A 22,178-nucleotide genomic window follows, 5' to 3' on the forward strand; every position below is an offset into this window, starting at 1 on the left:
TGAAGAATAATTCCGTTACTAAAATTGATTTTGTGTTTTCTCTCTCTCCCTTTCTCTCTTTCTCTCCCCTTTTACAACTCAGAGTCAGTGTTGTAACTACGAAGACAAAAGTAGTCGTACGAGATGAGTGGGATGTCTTGGAATACGAGATGTGACAAAGTTCCAAGGCTAACTCTGTTTTCCTCAAAGTTGCAAGAACAAGACAGTATAGCTCGATCTTCCCCTCACCAGCATGCGAAATACAAAGATTGTACATCGAAGCCAAGAATTCCAAAACAGCATCAGTTCACTTCTCGACACTACATGAGTCATTCGTATGACGTTTACCGGATCATTTAGTCTCATCCAAGACTACTCCTAAAGTGGACGTAAATTCACGGGAACCGTCCTTCGAAAATAAAGATTAGCTGCCATCTTTACATTACTTAAATCTCAAAGGAACTACATACTTTGAAGGCGATGACCTGATATTCGCATAAAATTTATATACGTGTCATTTTCGAAATATTACTGTCACACCTCGTACATTTGTAAAATCGTAAGACCGAATTTCTTGTTCGATTGTGATTAATTTTCACGACTGCTCGAAAAGTCTGTGAGATACAGTGGACCGCTTGGTCGAAGAGAAATCTACGCTGTGCAACACGAGGAAAGCGTTTATATACATGTATCTACAGAGTTGGAGTCATTAGAGGAAGAAAGAAGGAGGTTTTTCTTCAACAGGACAAGAACGAGTGGATTCTCGTATGTTAACGTTAGTAGGAACACCGCGTCGCGACACCTTGAAAATATCCGGATGATGTTGCGGGCACGCGAATCAACGCAGCATTCGCAGAATGAATGAGTCTGCGCGCGTGTGAAGAGGGTACGTTACAGTTTTTAACCATCAAAGTTTTTGTTGAATGACCGCGTTTTTGAAAGCAATTTTCGTTAGTAAACACGAAACAACCAAGAGAACGAACAAAGACAGAAGAGACAGCCAAGAGAGTTGCTGGTAGTGCTTTGAACTAGCATATAAGAGACACGTCGAATATTATACATATATATTATATATTATATATATATATGTGTGTGTGTGTGTATGTGAGCAGTAACAACGAGCGAAAGAGCAAAATTTATTTCACGACATTCCGATCGGGAGTTAGGTAACAATACAGTGACAAGACGTGTAAGAACAGTAACAAGAGAAACCCAGAGACAGACGAAAGAAGAGAGGCGTCTAGGTCACAGAGTAAAGATGCAGAGACAAAGAGAAGAAATTCACATCAACAGATCAGGAAAACTCAAAATTACCTTTGTCGTAGAGAGTAAAAGTAGTAATGGTGTAGTGGTGGTGGTGGTAGGATGGTTTTTTTTGGCAGGGGTTGTTTAGTGCTCACCTCTGGGGCTGGTCGACCTTGCTCCGCCCCTGTCGTCCCAGTCTTCAGGTCGAGGTCGAGGCGACAGCCTGCCACCTCCACCAACCTCCTGACCGCTTTGCACGTAGTGCACAATGGCCGAGGTTACCTCCTTTATCGAGTTCCTTACCTCTAGCTGCTGATTCGTTGTCTGCTGCTGTTGTTGTTGCTGTTGTTGTTGCTGCTGCCAACAAAAATTTCGCTTTTATTACTCTATACCTTTTTCTTATGTTTTTCCATTCTGAAGTTTAATCGAAATATATCACTTAATAACCAGTTAATATTGAATTATCGAATCATGTTATCATCAATTAAGTAACTACGATAATAACTCGATATATTTGAAGAGCTATAACAGAAGTCTCGATATCAAAAAATGTAATTCGATATTAATTATCGTATATAGAGCTATACACGATTTTACGCAGACAATTAATCATTGTTTAAACATTTATTATTGATATAACAACTAGAAAATAACGCAGTGTCGAGTGTTATGAACTAATAATCTGTTATTCACGAATTACAAAGTTTCCTCGACCGAAACCTTTATATTAGCAATTATCTTTCGATAGCATTATTCACAATAATACAGCAATGCTGTGTTCGCTTTTCGTTGTAAAACTCAACTTCATATTAGCGAAATTTTCATTTAGAGTTTTTTAATCTCACCGAATTGTCAATGCTAGAAAATAGAGACACAAAATACCTTGTACAAAGCGTTGCTAAAAATAAAGAATGTCGCATATCGATATATCTTTGTCAATAAATGCAAATAGCTTGGAAGAACAAATTTAATAAAACTCTAAACGCGCACATTGTTCTAATTTCCAATAAATTTCCAAGATTATTTTCAACAGATTTTAACGTTCGTGAGAAAAAACATTTTCGCGGAAAAACTATTTTTTGGTAACGAAAAGCTGATTAAAAGTTTGAAAAGTAGGACAATGTTCGCGGCGTGGTTCGACCTTGGGGCGGAGGGGTTGTCTGTGATTCGGATAACAGTCAATTTGTACTCGAGTTGTAAAGGTCACGAGACGTCAGAATGTGGATTTCTGCCAAAATTTCTAATTATAGAGAAATCATTGCATTTGCGCGCTGTCTGCACAAATTAAAAATAAATTGGACAAAGGAAAAGCGAGATGGACGTAGGCGAGGTAGGGGTCGCTCACGGTTCGAGGCTAAATGTCGCGGATTTGGGAACGATTATTCGAACGAGGAAATTCGACTAATCATCTCCGACATATTTACATCGTAAATGCAGATTTACTTCTGTTATAAATGATGAAAATATCAGTAGTATGATTATTTTGGATCTGACAACAATTTCAGAAAATGATAAATACGATAACATTAACGTCAAATATTCGCAAATAGTTACTATCATATTTTTAAAGTAGAAAGAGAATAGTTTGATCTATTACATATGTGGTAATGAAAAACGAACAACATTTTTATTAGAAAATATTACCTAAATAAGATATATTTTAAATGTATCGAATAGTAATTGTAATTTTTTAAAAGTAAAGCTGGAAAGCTGCTATGAAACGTTAAAGTTGCAATGTTAAAGAAACATGGCCGACAATGGTGTAACATGAGACTTTCAAGGTTTTTTAATACGAACCTTGTTTGCTGCTTGCAACTGGGGAAGAATACCCTGAGCAAGACGTTCTGCCGGTGTTCGCGGGTTCGTTAGCCGTTCTTGAGAACGCCAGCCCAAGTACGGCTGTCGATGATTGAAAGACGACCTTGTTGAACTCGCTGGCGAACTTCCGGCACTGTTTAGCAGGCTGGTACTCCATCTTGAGAATACAGGTGGCGTGGGACTTGGACTAAGAAGGGCACCTAAACAAATTTATCGGAACGTATTAACACGTAGTCGCAACATCTTGCATAGATTTCCTTATTCTACTTTTTTGTCAAAATATGGCTGATAAAATTTGAGACACCTTGCGCAACGTTCCCAAACTTCCTGATCAGATCCTGTAAAACAATTCGTATATTCGATTCTTAGAACTGAACAGTTGTCAACAAATACAAATAAATATAGACGTAATTATTATGGTAATACCCCGATACGGTGTTGGCGTCTTGACTCGTTTTACAAGCGAGTTTGTTACTTGATCCGGATTTGAAATGGATTATGTTGGAAGACTTTGATCGATGGTTTTGCACGTTGAATAATACGTTGCCCGGGAACTTTTCAGCGACAGAATAAAAGCTTGACAGCTGTCTTACATTGACGTTACCAGCGAGCTGCTACGAAGGTATTTGAGCTCGATGTTACTGGGAGTGAAACACGTTTTGTGTATGCTCCCAGGGATAGGCGTAGCAATTCCATTCCTTTGTTCTTGGTGTCAATTAGTAGAGAGACTTTAGAAAAAACTTGAAGTAGTCGGTAAATATTACTGGGTAAAAATAATATTGCAAATTTGTTTCTTCGAATGAATGTAGCCTCTCATATCGCAAAAATAGGATTAAGAATAACGTTAAGATATGGCAATTCTATTTTTAAGCTTCTAGAAACATCAAACTAATTCTGTAAAAACTAAACTCTTTTTAAAATCTAAACTTTAACTTTCACAATGAACAAGTTATGCGAGAATTAAAAAAATTTATCTCAAATTATTTAGAAAGATTTATATCATCAGGTCTGTATTAAAAAAAAAAAACATAATAAAAAAAGAATTTCGTTTGTCAATTACGAGTTTTCTTAAGATCAGAAGGAACAACGAAAATCAATACGAAAGATGCAATAACAATCGAAAGAAGAAGGGAAGAAGAGGGGAAGATTAATAAAATTTATAATCTTTTAAAAAACTACAAAAGATAATCTTCCATAAATCTGTTAAAATCAAAACTGCCGAGAGCATGGTGAATCGTGGTCAGATGTCATTTAAAAAAAGTGTCTCAACGAACTTTGCCCTTTTCAGACTACCAACCGAGTATCAGATCCGCGCCAGCAGCTCATGTTGGCACCAGCCCTTTAAATCTGGTAATTAGAGCCCTCCCTTAACAAATCGCATTCTCTCGTTAGAAACGTCCTTGAACGTTTCCCAGCCACCCTGCGAAAGAAGGGATCTGCGCTGCTATTGCAGTCAGCCAACAACGTGGCGGGATAGACCTCGACTTTGTCGTTAGCAGACGACTACCCGGCAAGGCCGAATTAATCGAGTTAACCTACCCTGCTAAATTTATTAGCCACTTCCTATTAGCAGTTACTCACCGTAGCCAGAGAATATCCGCGAGACTATGTCGCTTGAGAAGCGAGACAGATGCAGACACGAGGATAAATGAAATTGGCCGATACTCGGCTCTCGTTACGTGCTATTTCGGACGTTGCTCGCCTTTTCATTCGAAGAAGAGTTCGATTTGCTCGGTATTGCGCCGTTTCATTGCGAATCGTTCCCAATGGGCAGCTATTGTGCCCTCTTTTTCTTTCGCTCATAACATTTCGAAGAACTTGATATCAACTTTTGGCTACTTTCCGTTCATATTAAACTGTTTTCCAACTGCAGTGAGGAGATCGGGGAGAAGTTTTGGTCTTGGGGGCAAATAAAGTGTGAAGCGAGAAAGCAGAAAGAATTAAATTAAAGATAGGAAAGGAAATTAAGAAAAAACGATATGTAATGTTTGGTAAGCACGTATTCACGAATTCCTTTATACTAACATAAAGCATCGTAAAGAACTGCATTAAAATTTGTGGTATTCCAGATATAATAAATACTACGTTTAATATTCTTTGGTTTCTTTTTACAGCAAAAGAAATTGTATATCTCAAGGAAGATTGTGAGAAATTATATTTGTTATGTCTGAAGCGTTAAGAGAATCTTCTTTAGGAGATCCTTATACCAGTCAATGTTATATAATTTCAAAGCAAGAGCCATTAAACTCTCTCGCAAAAAAGAGCTTTTACGGAGTAATATCTTTAGAAGTCTGCATTCACTTCTGAATAATCGTGAATAAATATTCAAAAGATGTTGCACAAAGTAATATTGAGCTCTGTGATATATAATCTTAAAGCTTTGTGCTTTAATGTTTGTTCACGGCATTTGAGGACTCGTACTCGAGTGTTTGTTCATTTATTTTTCAATAATCCTCAGAAATATCTTAAATAAAAACGAACAAACTCACGAACAAGAAAGATTAATATAAAAAGATCATTAAGGGGATGCTTACCTGTAGTCGGCTGTCTATTGGAAGACGATGAAAGGGACGAGAGGGAAGTGGTTTTCGAGCCCAATGCACGCCATCCTCCGTGTTGCGACGCGTCGGAGTGCCTCTTTAAGCGGAAACCATCGCGAGCCGCGGGAGAATTCTTGTACCAATCCGGGACGTTCAGTCGTTGCAGAGACCTCTGCACTCTGAGTTCGTGCTCGCTGGGCACGCGTTCGCCAACTTTCTGCAACTCGTTCTCCGGCGGCTGTAAAGTAACAATTTTTTTTCATCAGTAAATTCGTGCAATTATTCCTGCTTTATAATCTGGAGAATTTACAATTTCTTTTCATCATAAGCAGAGGGACGATTTGAGACAATTTAAAATTTGCACTGGTTACAGATGTGGCAACAAAAAATTACTATAAATTTTTAAAAATATACTGTGAATTTTACGTAGATATACCGTGTAAACATACCAGCTGAAAATTTACATACAACGTTGAAATTATTCGCTCTAATTTATTCAATTATTCTTAGCAAAATACCCTATTAAACATATCCCATATATTAAACGTGAGAACCTCGCGATCCTGTTTATGACTTTCATGATACGTAATTCACGTTCGAGTAACGTAATCGTTGTTTTTCGATGAGGTCTTTTTTCTCACAATTGACTATAATGAACGAAAGCAACATGTATATATAATCTGTCTCTATTACATGCTTGAATTTCTTGCCCGTTAAATATTTTGTAATTCTATTAATATATTAAAGAAAAGGTGCACGTTGTTTCGAAGCACAAAAATCATTTTAAATTCCGTGGAGCATTGCTCCATCTTCTACGCAATTTTGTAAATTATATTCAAGCTCTCCAGTAATATCTTTTGCTACAATACTTTATGTCGTAATTTAATAACAGAAGAATACTACAGAATATTACAGATATTACGTAAGACCTTACAAAACTCTTTGAAATTACATAAAGTGTAGGTGTAAAGTACTACGAATAAATATGTAACATTTCTGCTATGAATAAAGTTACCTACTTATATAATATTCTTATAGTACAATAATTTCGATAGAACTTTTGCTCTCTTTTAGATTTTAGTACAAGAGAAGTAAATAAATGTTGAAATACATTTCATAATATTAGATTGAATATTACATTTAGAATAGTCAAATATATATATATATATTTAATATTAAATAAATATAAATATATGAAACACGTAGTTTCTAAGCGTATACAACGTTAGAAATTATACAGAATTAAAGACACGAATCGATGGCCCAACACATCATGGTCAAACGACGCCAGGGAAGTAATCAAGGCCGACTGAAATATCCAATACGCACTCATTGGAAAGCACTACTCGGGAGAATAACCGTTTAAAAGCGTTTTCCAATGTCACGGAGCTTGCGTGCTAGGGCGGATGAGCGCGCGGAAAATGATCGATCAATTTTCCTGCTGGAAATGCGGGGGCGTAGCTTCGGTAGAATGAGGCAACCTCATAGGATACCTGCGTTGAAGGCCAAATGAAAGGTAGAATGAAATCGTCGATTGTGATTCCCGTGTGGGAAGCGCATGGAAGTCAAGCGATTTTAAATAAGGTCAGATGGTTCTTTGTGGTTTATGTTTTTATATAAACCCTGGAGCGAAACTGAACAATAAAATAATGTTTTCTGTATGTGACTATGTATGTTGGCATGATTGTTTCCTCGCAATTTTTAAAATACTTTGTTCGCATATAGGAACTCGAATATCTACATATAATTAATGAACAAATATCTGATTAATACAAGATAACATTTAAATCGAACTTGTTGATCATTTGTGTCTTTTGTAGAGATACTTAAAGACTTTAGATACTTGAAATATAGCTTCGCCCAGTTGCATGAAGCAGTCTGTATCAAATCTGTAGAGGTTAAAAGTTAACATTTCCTTCCAAAAAAGCAAGATACATATCTAAATCGTACAGACAACATAAAACTATCTCTCACTATGCTGTGGTATAAATAAATGAACAAATAAATAAATAAATATATATGATTTACAGTCAATAAAATTAGATACGTACAGACCTGTAATGCTGATTCTTCGATGTAATCTTTTAACATTTCTTCAGTTGTTAACGTGTCAAACAAGCTAACAATCCTTTCAAAATCGATCACGGTCTTTAACCTTAACTCGGCTGAAGCTCTCTCCAGTCATACAACGACGTTCGTACGATCGATATGACACGTGAACACGGTTGTATGTTAACTCGGCCATTAGCATTGCCAATGTCTCGTCGTATTTCAATGAATTCGTTCCGAGGGATTGAAAGGTGATCTTAACGCGCCCATTGTAGAGATTTGTATAGGGCATAGGATGTTGCAGAAGTAAAGACCACCAAACTCTACTATTCCAAAATTTCCAATCTCCTTCTTGATTTAATCTATTATTGTGGTATATTCAATATATTTTTAATATAAGAAATATTAACATTCATCAAAATATTATTATAATGAATATGAAACTTCCAACCAAACACTTTACTTTTACAATACCCTTCCTATTTTTCGTTAACTTTAGATCCACTTTATGGTTAATTAAAAATATCGAATATCCGTCTAACTTATTTAGGGAATAATAATATAATTTTTGTTCGAGACGATACAACGTACAGAAGAAAAAGGATATATCGATGTCAATAAGGAAAAGCGTGAAAGAGACAAAGTCGTATCGAAGCAGCACGCATTCCAAGATAGCATTGTCCTGCACGCACAAGTGAAATGCATAACGACGAGCTCTGTGAGTGTTCGCGTGAAATTTCCATATGGCATACAAAGACGCTAACGGGACCTAATGCCGTTGAAAAACAAAGGATAGACAGAGGAACGCGTGGCAGGCCTACGCACGTCGTGTACTCCTTTGGTTATATTAACGTTCCAACAACGGTTTACCATATGCGTGCTCATGAGAACGGAGAGCTTGCTCGAATGGCAAAAAGTTATTTTCAGCCTGCAACTTCGTCGAACAAACTAACTGGCTGAGACTCTTTCCAGTGACGATCAACTAGGTCGTTTTTACACCATCTTTATATTTTTACGACCCAATCGTTTCCTATTAAATTCATACTGTTAAATTCGAAAAATTTTGTTTGAAGATCTTTCAAAAAGAGTAAAAATTTCCCGTCTCTTCGATGCAAGCGAAACTTCTCCGTAATTAAAGGGTTAATACAACGTATTTTACATAGATGAAAATACTAAATTAAAGACGAGGATCATAATAATTACCAATTCAAATAAGACAGAAAATTTGAAAATTCCACGTAAAGATGAGAGAACGGAGCATCGTTCAAAAAAGGTCAAGGCAAGATGGAAGAGAACGGAAACCAGTATACAGAGATAGAAGGGGATTCTTTCGGCCAATGTATACCTAGTTCTTAAGGGTGACCGCGACGCCCGATGAGAACGGCTTCAACCATTAACGGTCGACAGTTGCTCAATTGCAAAATGAATACCGATTATAAACCATAGTGGATATTGACGTCCATTTGCAATCGTGATCATTGCGGATGCCCAGCATGAACGCGATGAAAAACTGCATACGATCACCATATATAACGAGGGCTATGTTAAGAAAGATAGAAAGAATATATCACACCCACCTAATATTTTACAACGAAAGCCAGCGTGCTAGCTAAAGTTCTTGCACGCGATAGGACGAGACGGTAGTTGGAAACGCTTCAAAGGGAAATTTAATGCGTATGTACTTGTATAGATAGCTATATGTGCCTACGTGTCAACGCGACTACATGTCCGGACGCATTAATTCTGTTACGTTCTCTGGGTCACTTTTGGTCCAATCTCTTTTCTCTATCGTTCGAATAAATTTCGTAAGTTTAAGAAGAATACGAAAAAATTTGTAATTTGTACGTATATATAATAAAATGTACGTAATTTAAAAAATGCTAAAGTTTTTCTTCAAACATTAAAAGGCTTTTGTTTGCTAAAATGAAAGCGATATTTACTTACTAGTAAAGTAAGCGAGCGATTTCGAGGCACGATGAAATGTCACAGTTTCTCGGTAACGCATCGTTCCTCGAAGCTGACGGAATGCTATTGGCAAGAAACGCGGGACACCCGCATTTCCGCGTCTGCGAGCAACGAGCAGCAGTGGTCAGTAAGGCTGAACCACGGTTTCCAAGTGCAACAGTAAGCGTTACGTAATACGCGTTGGCTCGTTTCGAATGTCAGAATATCGGGGGCTGACGCGGTGACAGACAGTAATTTCAATTACTTTACGACGTACTTTGCGCTGCGCGTCTCTGCCGTGTCTTTTTCTATTCTTACGCTCCCCGGTTGGCATCCGTGTCGGCAATTGACGCAAATTAGGGGAAAGCCACGTTAAAGACAGACGCTACATCCGCCATTAGAGCGGCCAAAGACCTCGCTGATGGCTTCTACGCCGCGGTAAGTAAGTACATGTGCATCCGCGATGCTTCGCGACGCCTGTCTTGCATTTGCGCCGCTTTGCCATCTTCTCAGGGACCATAATGTGCCGGATATGTATTGCGTCTCGAGGATGCTGCTCGCCATTGTGCTCTAAATTTGCTTCACCATCCGATCGAGGCGAATCGATTGGACGCTGATATTATCGAAGCCTTTAAAGTTGGTTTCCAAGCGTGTCCGCGAAGGTGCTGGGCACATACACGACTGCTCACAAGTATCCGGATAGTTTGGTTAATTTTTTTTGGTAACGATACGTGAATGTTACGAAAATATACAACGTGCCTCATAGTTTAACCACCTAAACTTTGTCAATATATTCCATGGGTATAGTGGAGCAAAAAATATTATAGAGCGCACCTGTATCGATATTGTTATTAGGTTGATAGCATCAATTAAGGGCTAATGTCGCTCAGAGGTTGCGATAACTTTGTTCAAAGTCGATGCGACTAATTTTACGGTCCATTAATGCGAAAGTCTTTCACGTTCGAGGCACGACGTAGCAATAAAGCAAGTTCGAAGCAACACGTCAAAGGGGACGAAGCGGTTCATTTTGCGAAGCGAAATCATTTCTTAGAAGCAAAGTGGATGGTAACGAGTAAACAGCCTAATGAAGTTACAGCTCGCACCGGTGCGGCGAAAGTTCAACGAACGCTTCTTTCTCCGCTTAAACTTTTTCCGTTTACTCGCGTCTTATTCGGGCTTGAGAAGAAAGAATATATTATAGTTCGTCGGATAGATGAACGATTAGGTTACGATTAGGAATTTTCTACCTATAGATCATTGAAGAAAACTTTTGTACATGTGTACAAAAGTGCGTATAGACGTATCGTCTTCATAATTTTATTTAATTCTATAAGAAGAAGCTTCGTGCTTTGATCCGTACAAGCAAAGTCAGAGAAAGAGAGAAATAGATGTTAGATTTTCAGACTGATAGAAACTAAAGGAAAAATTGTTTCTCCTTGTGTTTGAATCCAAGGAATTAATTGCGTGAGTCATTTGGCAGAATCACTCAAGTACCGTATTTACCTTGTAATGATGTAAGAAACTCTATACGCATATTTTGTCGATTCTGATGCAAGTCACACGCAGCCTTATTTAACCGCATATTTCACTCGCATGTATCACACAACGATAGCTCAGTAATTATGGTAAATATCAGCTTTCTATTTGCAAATACCTATGGTGATTGATCGCTGCGCAATATGCTTCAATGGATACCATATGAGGTCGCAGAAGTGTCGACAGGAAAAAATTTAATATAGCCAGGGATGTATCGAAGGCGTATCGATCGTACGACCAACTAACGCACGCAGCAACTTTACGACCAAGTATCTTCTACGTGAGTAACATTCATTTCGAAATGCTCGAGGTTGAATCGTACAATATAAATATATATATATATATATGTTGAGTTCAATGTGGAATTACACTGAGTGACGGAAGTGTAGATATTTAAAGTGAAAATTAGATAGCAAAAATACAAAGAAATAGTTGAAGTATGTAATCTGAGAAAGTAAACATTTTATGACTATACGTCTGTAGTTAAAATTGTTAATTAAAATATTAGTTCTCAAAAATAGTAGATGTTTCGTCCGTATCGTAAAGCTACGGTCATTAATAAAAGTCAAAGGGGAATGAAAAAATCCGTAAATTCCACCGTAATGGGGGATCAATGGCGGTGTTACGCGCCCCTAGTGTATGCGACACTGCACGTGGCAACGCTAGCTGTAGTTGTAGTTGCACGTGGGCTGAAAGCCCAAGAGCGCCCACACATTACGGATTCTCATTCGGCCTTCGAGGAACATACCTACGTGGTATTCACACTTGCCACTTTCACGTGTACGTCCTGCCCACTATACCTAGCTCCTGTCACTTTATTGCTAGCATTGTACTCGGCAAGTTACAGAAAGTAATTTCGCAAAAATAGGCGGAGGAAAACGTTGTTGATGGCTTGAAAAATAAGCATAGAAATTAAAATACCCACCCAAATCATTCTTCGTTTCAATTTGGAATATCTCGATTTGTCTCAATCAGTTGAAACGGCGCGAAATCAATATTTTCCTTAAAATCCTTGTGTAAATTTTAAGGAATATATAAACTTGGTAGCAATTTCGTTATACATAATTTGTTCAAATTTTAAAGATCTTCTGACAACTCGATCAAAGTTGTACAAAATAATCTTCCTTTGTGACTTTCTCAATCATGCTCTCTCGTGACTTTCAGTATGTATTTCTAACTTGCTTAGATGATCTGCGCCAAGAACAACTCGTTAACTTGGAAATTTCATCCGTTTTTCGAACAATTCCACGGCATGATAACGACGCACGCTGGCTGTACGTTGAAAGCTATTCAAAAGGAGCGCGTCCCTTTGTCGAAGTCGCTCTCCTCGCGAGTCGTTCCGTCCACCGACTGCTTTCTGTATCCGATAGATTCGACCCAGTTCTCGTCCCATATTCTGGGGCTGAGCTAAGTCTTCTTCATTGAAGGGTTACGAGGTCAATTATTTAATCGGAATTATCTTCCCAAGAATAGAATATCGCAATTGTGAAATACATAAAACTGAATGTTCGATGTCTGAAACGCAATGAAAATGTAATACCCTAAGTAAGACTAAGGACACATAACCGTGATCCAAACCGTCGAACCTTTCTCTGAGTTCCTTTCACCTGACAGGTGCAGCCGCGTGTAATGGCTGATGTGTGCACGCAAGTGCAGGTGCAGAGATACGAGTCGATTCGTAGCGAGGTACGGAAAAGGCGGCATGATTTCGTTGTGGCTTACGCGAGACGAGATAAATGGCTGTTGGCTAGGCGCAGCAGCGTTTCGCAAACGAAACCGGAAATTTGGCCCGCCTTCCGACCGGTGAGCAGTTCTGCAACATCGTCGAAGGACGAGCATACGTATTCATAGAATTGCCAGAACTTTCATGCTAGACAGTCGGAAGCTGCTTGTCCGAGCTGGCTCGTTATCGTTTCTTTTTTAGGCATCCGAGATACGAAAAGTATGCCGATTTGAGATAAATTGTCGAAGCTGACAAGAAAATTTTCTATAAGTAAAGACTGATTTAGTCACTGGTGAAAAATCTGCTGGAAGTAATAAAAAATGCATTATCGTGAAAAAAAGTACTCACATAGTGGAGAATCGCTAGATTGATCGGGGATATCTATATTTATATAAGCTATTACAAAGAAATGATCTAAGGTAGGTGGTTCTCAACCAGTTGTCAACCAGTTGTCAACCAGTATATAACACGCGAGAGGTAGTTGAATGATACGTAGATAATTTGTAAAATACACACAACACGTAAACTACACTAACAACGGAGCGTTTTCAATTACTGAAATATGTATTTATGATAAGACAAGGACATCGTTACAACGTTATAACGATGCAACTGCGCAGTTGTGCAAACAAAGCAACCTTTTCTCCTTTAATTAGCGAATAGAACATTCGAGCTTCGCAACACACTTTAGAAATGAATTATTGAATTTATAGAAGTAAGCACATTGCGATCTATAACAGGCTGATACACGTAATTAGAAATGTTGAAACGAATCTGACAGAAGAAATCTAGAATCATAAAGTGTCCAAGCAGAAGTCCAACGTTAGCAGGTGTTTTTGTGGGAGCCTTCGGCATTCCTAACTAGTCTGAAGTTTAATGATCTCCGTTTCGCAAGAGCAAAAGACCTACGCATGATTTGTAAGGAACATACAGAATTACTATATAAATCAAGCGTGTTTATCAAAAGTTTAAACAGAATTTTGCAAAAAAGTTCGTTAACAAGGACAATATGATATACGACAAGAGTGATTCCGACAAATTCTATAAAATTTATTGTTACTTGTTGGAGAGAAGAATAAATTACAGACACAAAGAGAAAGACGTCGATAGATTAAGAATAAAACATATAAAAAAAATTAGTTTTCGTACTAATTTATCTCCAACTTAAAATTATGTCGTTCTCACAAAATGCGATGTTCTCGTCATTATCATCATTGACGATGTATTTTCCACATGATACAAGATAGAACTCTTTGAATTCTATTTTGAACAACCTCGTCCCATTCATCGATCAATATCTCTCGCTAAAGTCTGCCTAAAACACCGACGACGACCTTTTTTTCGCTCAAAGAAATTCATGTCAGTCGCGGCAAGGTACATACAAACGTACGAAAGAGCGTTCCTAACGAGCGGAGCCACTCGTGGTCGAGCACGAAACAACCGACACTTTACTTGTGCTTTGCACGAAAATCAAGCCGGAGACCGGAGATTAACGGCGCGCGTAACGCGAATACTTCCGTGCCGACATCATCGTCCATGAACGCGTCATTCAAATAAGCTGCCTGTCACGTTTCGACTTGATAACCGTCAACTTTATTCCATTCAGAGCTTAATCTCGAGGTTTGGTGAGAAATGCTCGCACTCACATTGTCTGCATTCAGTTAGTTCACGTACTTGTCACGTGATAATCACAGGACGATCACCTTTAAGCTCATGCGACTTGTTGTTTCTTTCATGATTTATTTGGATATAAATATTATAGTTTTAAACGTAAGTATAGAATTAATAATTTAATGACGATATTGCAAACAGATTTAAATGACTCCGTTAAAAAGAAACTGCAGTTGTACTATCTCGTAAATACACCTACAGTTAGCTATAGTACAGTAAAATGTGTGAAATAACGTGATAAAACTATGACCTGGTTCTTAAGAATAAAAATAAAATATTAATTATTCTTAAAGATAAGTAGGTATCTAAAAAAAAGTAGGTAATCGTCCCGTAAGTAGGTAAAATGATTTATCTTAAATAAAATGTTATTTGTTGATACTGTAATTTGTAGTTTGTTGGAGTCATAAAGTCATTATTGCACCTAACATCACATTTGTTTTTATCCAAAAGTTAATTCTTCTATGCCTGCATAACTATATCGCGGCGTACAGGAACCAGAACACATACTTGTGTATGTATACATAAGTGTAAGTCCAACACCGAGTTATCCCGACTCGACTGCCAGTGTTCGCCGATCAATACGGCATGCCTGAAGAACAAAGAGATCAGAAAGGAGGAAAAGAGAAAAAGAGATAGTACAGTATTGTTAAATCAGTGGATACCAGCACTAGGATATGACACTTGAAATCGTCGATTTCAAACTCTCTCCTATGCCAACCATTACGCCGTCAACCAACATACAAAAAATATTCTTCACTTTCGAATGCACCAGCTGCCTCTTGTAAATCGACCGTTTACCCCTTTGAATTCGATAAGATCAGCAAGCTGCTGGGAATACCCTTTTCTGAGCAACGAAAGTCAATCTTTTTTAATATCCTGGAATGAGTTCACTGAAATTCCACAGAGAGAACTATGAAGCGATTGATCACGAGCCGAGTGAGGAAAAAGTGAAAAATGGCAGGCGTTTATTTATGAATTCCAACTCTAAATATTTTCTTTCCTTGTATCCATATTGCATATTATTATAACAGAAAGTTGGGAAAGTTTCTGTCTAAAGTTTGGTTACCTAAATACCACACAATTGAATTAATGTTACCACTACAATTTTACAAGTCATAGGTTATAAGTAGGCTACGAATGTTTATGCAAATGTATGTTTTTCTAAAGAAATGGAATGTAAGCAAGACGAATGCCTACATAAGTAATTTTCAAGAGTTATTAAAGCATCGCGTTTTTGCATCTGCATAGTTTAAAAGTTATTTGCACACGAAAATTCACTCGCGTTTATAGTCTTCTAATTAAAAAGGCTTGGATAGAAGTGATTCCACTTGCCATTACGCGTAATTTTTAGTTTTTAAACTCTCTAAAAGCATCCACTCGTATTTCTTTCTATTTCTTCAAACTTTTAGCATAATTACAACGAAAAAGCACGCGAATGTAACAGTTTTCCACGCAATTTATCACAAAAGATTAAAATTTAAAAAAAGGACCGCCTCAGAATTCTTTATACCGTATCTGTATCATATCATATATCCGAGGATGCAGCTTTAATTTCTTTTTTTATTATATCGATGATTTCTCTCTTTTCCCGGTCAGCAAGCTCCCGAGGATATAAATTAAATTTTCCTCGCTCATATAAATTTAATACAATCTCTATTTCGGCAATCTCTGTTTCTTTTTTAAAAGAACTAACTCTAAAAGATGACGATCAGTTTGAATAGAGGAACTTCCCGCGACATAACAAATGCGCCAAAATTGGAAACATTTAGGTAGAATACACGTAATAACAAAATTTTCGAGTCTCAATACTTTTGTCCCGACGAAAACGGATTTCTATGTGTATTTTACCGTTTTTTTTTATTACGGATATTTTTAAAATTCATGATCCATGATGCACTTAAACATTAGAGTCGATGGTTATATTTTACAAAAAAAAAAACAAACATTTTACAAAGAATTTTGCACGAAAATGCCAGCTCCGCTAATACTTTTGTTTGGTACGGTACATATATACAATTCAACAATCAATAATTTGAGAGAATCGAGATAATATATTGAAAAAGAGTTGTAAGTGTACGAACAACATCTAGCGTGCGAATTTATTTCAATCAAACGAATAATATTACAGAAAAACCTGCCTAATATTTGGTTCCGTCGAACGAGATCTTAAATCAGCAGAAAGGACTCACGAAACGTCCCATTTTTCCGTGGATCGAACGTGCCTCTATTCTTCCCAACAGTCAGAGCGAACAGTAAACGCGTAGGGTTATCGACCCGTAGCCTCGGAGGTCGAATTCCTGGCTTTTCTTCCTCTTTCCACAGAGATCACGCTACCAACGGGTCCCTCCCGTGTCACGTTGTCCCTGCTTCCGGCAGAAACAAAAATGGCTGCCGCAGATGCTCAAAGCGTCGTGAAAACGTTCGGTTGTTTGGTTCGATCCGAGGGCGGAAAAACTTACGTAATCGTTTCGACAAGAACGTAGGTAAGCAAGAAACGAGGGGAAGAAAAAGGAAAAGGGGTAACAAACGAGCAGCAAGCGACGTTGGAAAAGGCGACCAAAAAAGGGAAAGAAGAGAAGCTGGCAGCGGGCCAAAGTCTAGAGGGCGCCATCGAAGCGACCTCCCAGAAAGAAGGAGAAGAAATATAGAACAGGAATTAATGTTCCCTGAATCTGGATCCCTGGTTGATGCGAATAAGTGGAAAGGGATAAAAACGGGAAGAACTTTTCAGGTTAGTAGATGAGTATTTTCGTATATCAACGTTGTTGCTACTGAAAGTACGTTTCTTCTATTGTTTATTCATGAACATGTATCGCCCATTACTCGCGCGCAGCGAAACCGAAGCAATCGGGCGTTATGCAACTGCGGCAGAGCTCCGTTTATCGGAACGAAATTATAGTTACAGTTAGTGTCAGATTAACTGGACGTCTGCAGATTAAATCTACTTATACCAGATAGAAACAACGTAAGGTTTAAATCAAAATATTTTTTTATAAAGTAAGGTATTAAGTGGTGACACCTATTGATGTGACCCCGCCCAAAAGATCGTACGTATTACATATCTAGAAATCCTCATAAGATGCAAAATCTTAGAGCATCGAATTGCCAATCGTCTGCAAACCTTGATTAACAATAGGAGTCTAAAAAATATAGATCGGTTGAAGTGTTATTTCGATGAATCTCTGAACCATCTTCTTCTTAATATCTTGCACAGATATATTCAAAAGATAGGATTCTCGAAACGAAAAATCGAGGGCACAAGTTCGTTCAACGCAATTACAAGCATCGCTTAAAATACACGGACCACCGAAGTGGCTCGATCCACGTTAGTGTGAAGCCTTATGCAAGGATGATAATTTCTTCTCGCTCTGTTTATAACGTTCACCGAACATCGATCGATCGAGAACTGCGTGATGGACTAGAAACAAGCACTTTTTTCCCTCGATTCAATTACTTTTGAACAACATTTTCTATTTTTCATCAAACGTGATCTCTTTCTTTGTCTCTTGTTTCGTCTCGTGCCTATTCTTTCCTTGTGTTTCCATCGTGCAGAACTATGACTGAAAAAGAACGAAAAATGGGGGAGTATGAGTAGAAAAGCGCGATTGTACGCGCATCAAAGAGCGTTGTTCGAACGCGGCAGACTCTGTTCGAGGGAAAGTTGTAAAAAGTCTAAAAGAGTAGGCTGGTATCATTACGCGAGATTCGCTAACGCATTCAAAGAGGACGGCGCGAACGAGAATCGAAGGAGTAAATTGAAATATAAGTTAGACTAATTAGCAGAAACAGTGTACATGGTGGAAAAATAAGCGTTAAAGGCAGTTAGGACATTCGCGATTTGTTCGCGCAAACGCGAGCGCGAAAAGCGCGTCGGATTTCGAGAGGAAGAGTGCGAATCGTGACAAGTGAAAGTAAATGAGGTAGAGTGTAGAGTAAATGAGACTCCACGCCGAGAGATGAATTCGAAAGTGTTTTCTTCAGTCACTGTCGTCAGCGTAGTTGTCTGCAACGAGTATACGAGCTTTCGTTTGCTTCTGGTGACTGGATTTTGTTGAAATGGGGTTACGTAGTTAGTGCCTGCGAATGACGCTTGGTTATTGAAAGACTTTTTCCCTTTCGACATCATAATATGTTTAGAAAAAAATCAGAAATAGCAAATATTAGATCTATCGAAAAATAATAAGACAATGCAATTTGCATCGCTGTATTGCAGTCTACAATACACTATCGCGTTAAATACGCAATATTTGCCGTAAATATCGTGTACGATTAAAATTAATTACACAACAAAATTAAATTTATATCCCGTTATATTTCTGCCACATGTAACAAACGAGAAGATAAGAGGAACTTTGAAAGTCATGTCATGCGAGATATACAAAAAGAGTTTCAAAGGCTAATAATTCTCTTCATTTATCCAATCGTCAAGGAACTTCTTGAATCGAACGATCGAAGAGGATAGCTTCCACGATGCTCGCTCATCATCGATTATAATCTTAGCGCAACCTTATAATTATCGACCCTTATTAAAAATGTAGCTTTCATTTCCACTTTGAAAAAAAATTCAAACTAAAGGAGCAGATTGTAAAAAAGACTAAAAGAGTTTAGCTGATTCCTCGTGACCGCAATTTCTTCAATTGTGTTGAAAATATCGAACGAGATGTAGGATATTTATCTGGAGACGTGTTTCATCGGGTCAACGTTTAGCAAAATAGAGAATCGAATGACCGCCGATCGGTCTTATTAAATGGAGCCGATTTTAACGATGCCATCAAAACGAGCGCGACGAGAAAGTGCCGAGGTCGTCGCGGAGTAATTATATCGGGGGTTGTCCTCATAGTTGCTAGATCGATGCACCTATCTTTTTACGAGTAACAGTAATAGAGTCCGCTGCCTGACTGACGAAGCAGCGGAGCGAACAAGACGTCGTCAACTGGTTCAAACGTCGTTACTGCCTCTACTCATCAACTTTGGTCATCGCCGAAGGCGTTCTTAACCTTTTCAACTACGAGTTTAAAGCTTTAAAGCTCTGTTCACATCATGTCTGACTCGTCGTTCGTGTGATACTTATTTAACGATGCATGTATCATTTTGTTTTGTCATCCTTTGCAAATGGATTAAGTAATTTGTAATTTTATTCTATCTTTTCTTCTTTTATAAAGAAATTTGTTAAAATAATTTATCCGCAATAGAGAATTTCTATTTCCTATTACATCGGATAAAGGTAACTATCGCCGATTTGACGAAGACCACGTTGTACGTTCTTAATCTAAATTCTCAGCTTCGTTCACAGTCGACTTGATTAGGATCAACAGCGAAGCAAACTGTCCAGAGCAGTTCACGATTGGATCTAGGTGGACGTATTGCGCAATAATGCTCGTTTGCGCGATGCATTTTACTGCGATCAAACTGATATTTAAAGTTATGGAAAGTGTACAGAAAAATAGCGTTTGGCTTACTTTAGAATAGCGTTTGTTAGCCAGTTGCAAATTTGTTTATGGGTTGTTTGAATAATCTTCCGATTTACGCGACTTAGTCGAATACGCACGATGTCGAAATAACGTCTAAATATCTATCTTATTTTTAATTAATTAGTTGCAAAACTTGAATTTGAACATTAATTTTTAACTGGTCAACCGAAGAATTTATCAACAAAGATTATTAAGATTATCAGAGTGGGCAAAATAACCAATTCATATTTTTCATAAAAATAGTTGCATTTTTTGAGATTTAGGTGATTGTTTGTAATACCTATCACTTTGATTTCTTTGCTACAAGTTCAATATTTTAATTGTTGGTAGCTCTGATGTTAAAAAGCATATGACGCTTTACGTCCGGAAGCTCCAAATTGCAATAATGTTCCTTCCTTAAACACCCTGTACGACTTCATATCGCGTATTGAACAATTGTTACTAGTTTGTTTCATACTGCGAAAAGGTTACTTCGATACAAATTCTAAAAGATTTATCTCGCGAATCCGTTCGCGCGAACAACGGCAAAGGTACATACAGGATAAGGCAAGCTATATGTCCGTAATGCTGATGTATGCCCGATACGTTGGCTGAAAGTCGCAGGTAAACGTCGAGATTGTGAAAGTTTTGCTCCGTTTCTTTGGCCAGTCGATAAGGGAAAATGGAGCTTTTATTATCGTTCGATATCAATGTAAAATTTCATTTGAAGCGTAAACTGCAACGCGCATGTAAAATGCAAATGTTATGTACCTCGCGATTATCTGACCATGCCGGCTTTAGACCACGTTTTAACAAATTTAAAAGTTTGCGCGTATTGTCAATAAATTATACACGAATTGGAACTTGCACACACCGCTGACCTTGTTGCATTGGATATCGTTTGCCTACAAGATATCGGTCGAGGTATCATCGTCCTATGAAAATGGAAGATATACATATTGTGAGTTTCATAGTATGAAGTAAGTACAGCACAGTGTTGGACAAAATTATAAATTTCGTACGTTTCTGACTTTTTCATTTTCCTCGTTTCTTAAAAGTGATCGTCATCAAAATTAGCATTTGTCGTGAACGAAAGAAATAATATCGTTTGAAAATTCATAGAGATGAACCCAGTTCTGAGAACAAGATCATCCTTTATTATATGTATAACGAGTGTATATACGAAATGCTTTATATTAGTTGCTTTGTATCGTTGCTTTGTTCGACCAGTCTGATAAACCCTTTGATGCAGCCTTATAAAGAGCAATTAAACTGCATTAACTCTCCCTGGCGAGATATTACTTCTTTGTAATCAATTTCACGACCACGAACCTTGAGCTATCTTCGTGTTACTTTTTATCACATATAATTCTTATACTTCTTCATCACATATACTTCTTTTTCCCAGTATCTAACACTTTACAAAATTAGCAGCGGTCAAATTGTGGGATCAGCCCTCGGCGGTTTCACACTCATCTCCTGATCTAGCTGATTCCGTCGATTAAAATCGCTCGTGCAATAGCATAAAATTCAATTTCCATCGTAGCGGCCACCAAGAAATAAATTGCTTTCCCTTGCTGGCTGCATCTTTCGGATTCAAGCGTTCAAATGTGCCAATGCGCTGATAGCAAATGGTCAAAAATAAATTTAGACAGTCGTTGTAAACAAGTGCATGATAAAACCCTACAAAATAATTTGTTAAGTCTACAAAACACAGCTGAAATTCCTCTTCCCCTTGACGACTCTTCTCTGTATCTCCTATCTACAGCGCCACATTATTTTAACCATAAATCAAATTTTATATATTTTTATATATCACGTATAGCTTATGCACTACCGCATCTTTAATTTTTAATTACATACTTACGAACCAAGCCAATATGATTGCTTCACTGAATTGTTCGATCGAACGAAAAGTTCGTTCGAACGGCTAAACCGCTTTTCGTCATCGCTGAACGATCGTTTCTTCGATATCGAATGCCAGATATTACGAATGATTAAAACATGGATAAATAGTTATATTTCGCGACATGTTTTCCAATTCTGTCGAGTTTAAAATACAAACTAATGCAAGTTGGTATGATGTAGCTGCAAAAACACAATAACTGCAAAAAGAAAACAGAACGATTTGAAAATTTAGATTCGCGTGTCGTAATAATTTATTAAATTTTAGTTCCTCATTGTCAATATTCTTATAAAATTAATAATGAAACCTTAATGAAG

General features: G+C 37.7%; 1 protein-coding gene across 9 annotated transcripts in view; it reads right to left on the reverse strand.

The window, feature by feature from the left end:
- LOC126864671 (uncharacterized) overlaps positions 1-22,178 on the reverse strand; it is a 73,749-nt gene that overhangs the window by 19,385 nt on the left and 32,186 nt on the right. For 8 of the 9 annotated variants that reach the window (XM_050616222.1, XM_050616221.1, XM_050616220.1 and 5 more), the window contains exons 7-9: positions 5,577-5,820; positions 3,022-3,242; positions 1,380-1,581 (exon numbers count right to left, since the gene is read on the reverse strand). In XM_050616222.1, the coding sequence (XP_050472179.1) occupies positions 1,380-1,581; positions 3,022-3,242; positions 5,577-5,820 (667 nt within the window). The remainder of the gene's footprint in view (positions 1-1,379; positions 1,582-3,021; positions 3,243-5,576; positions 5,821-22,178) is intronic. The other variant, XM_050616219.1, reaches the window with a different exon arrangement.

The sequence above is a fragment of the Bombus huntii genome, chromosome 4 (genome assembly GCF_024542735.1).
Source record: "Bombus huntii isolate Logan2020A chromosome 4, iyBomHunt1.1, whole genome shotgun sequence".
In the NCBI taxonomy this organism is placed as follows: Eukaryota; Metazoa; Arthropoda; class Insecta; order Hymenoptera; family Apidae; genus Bombus; species Bombus huntii.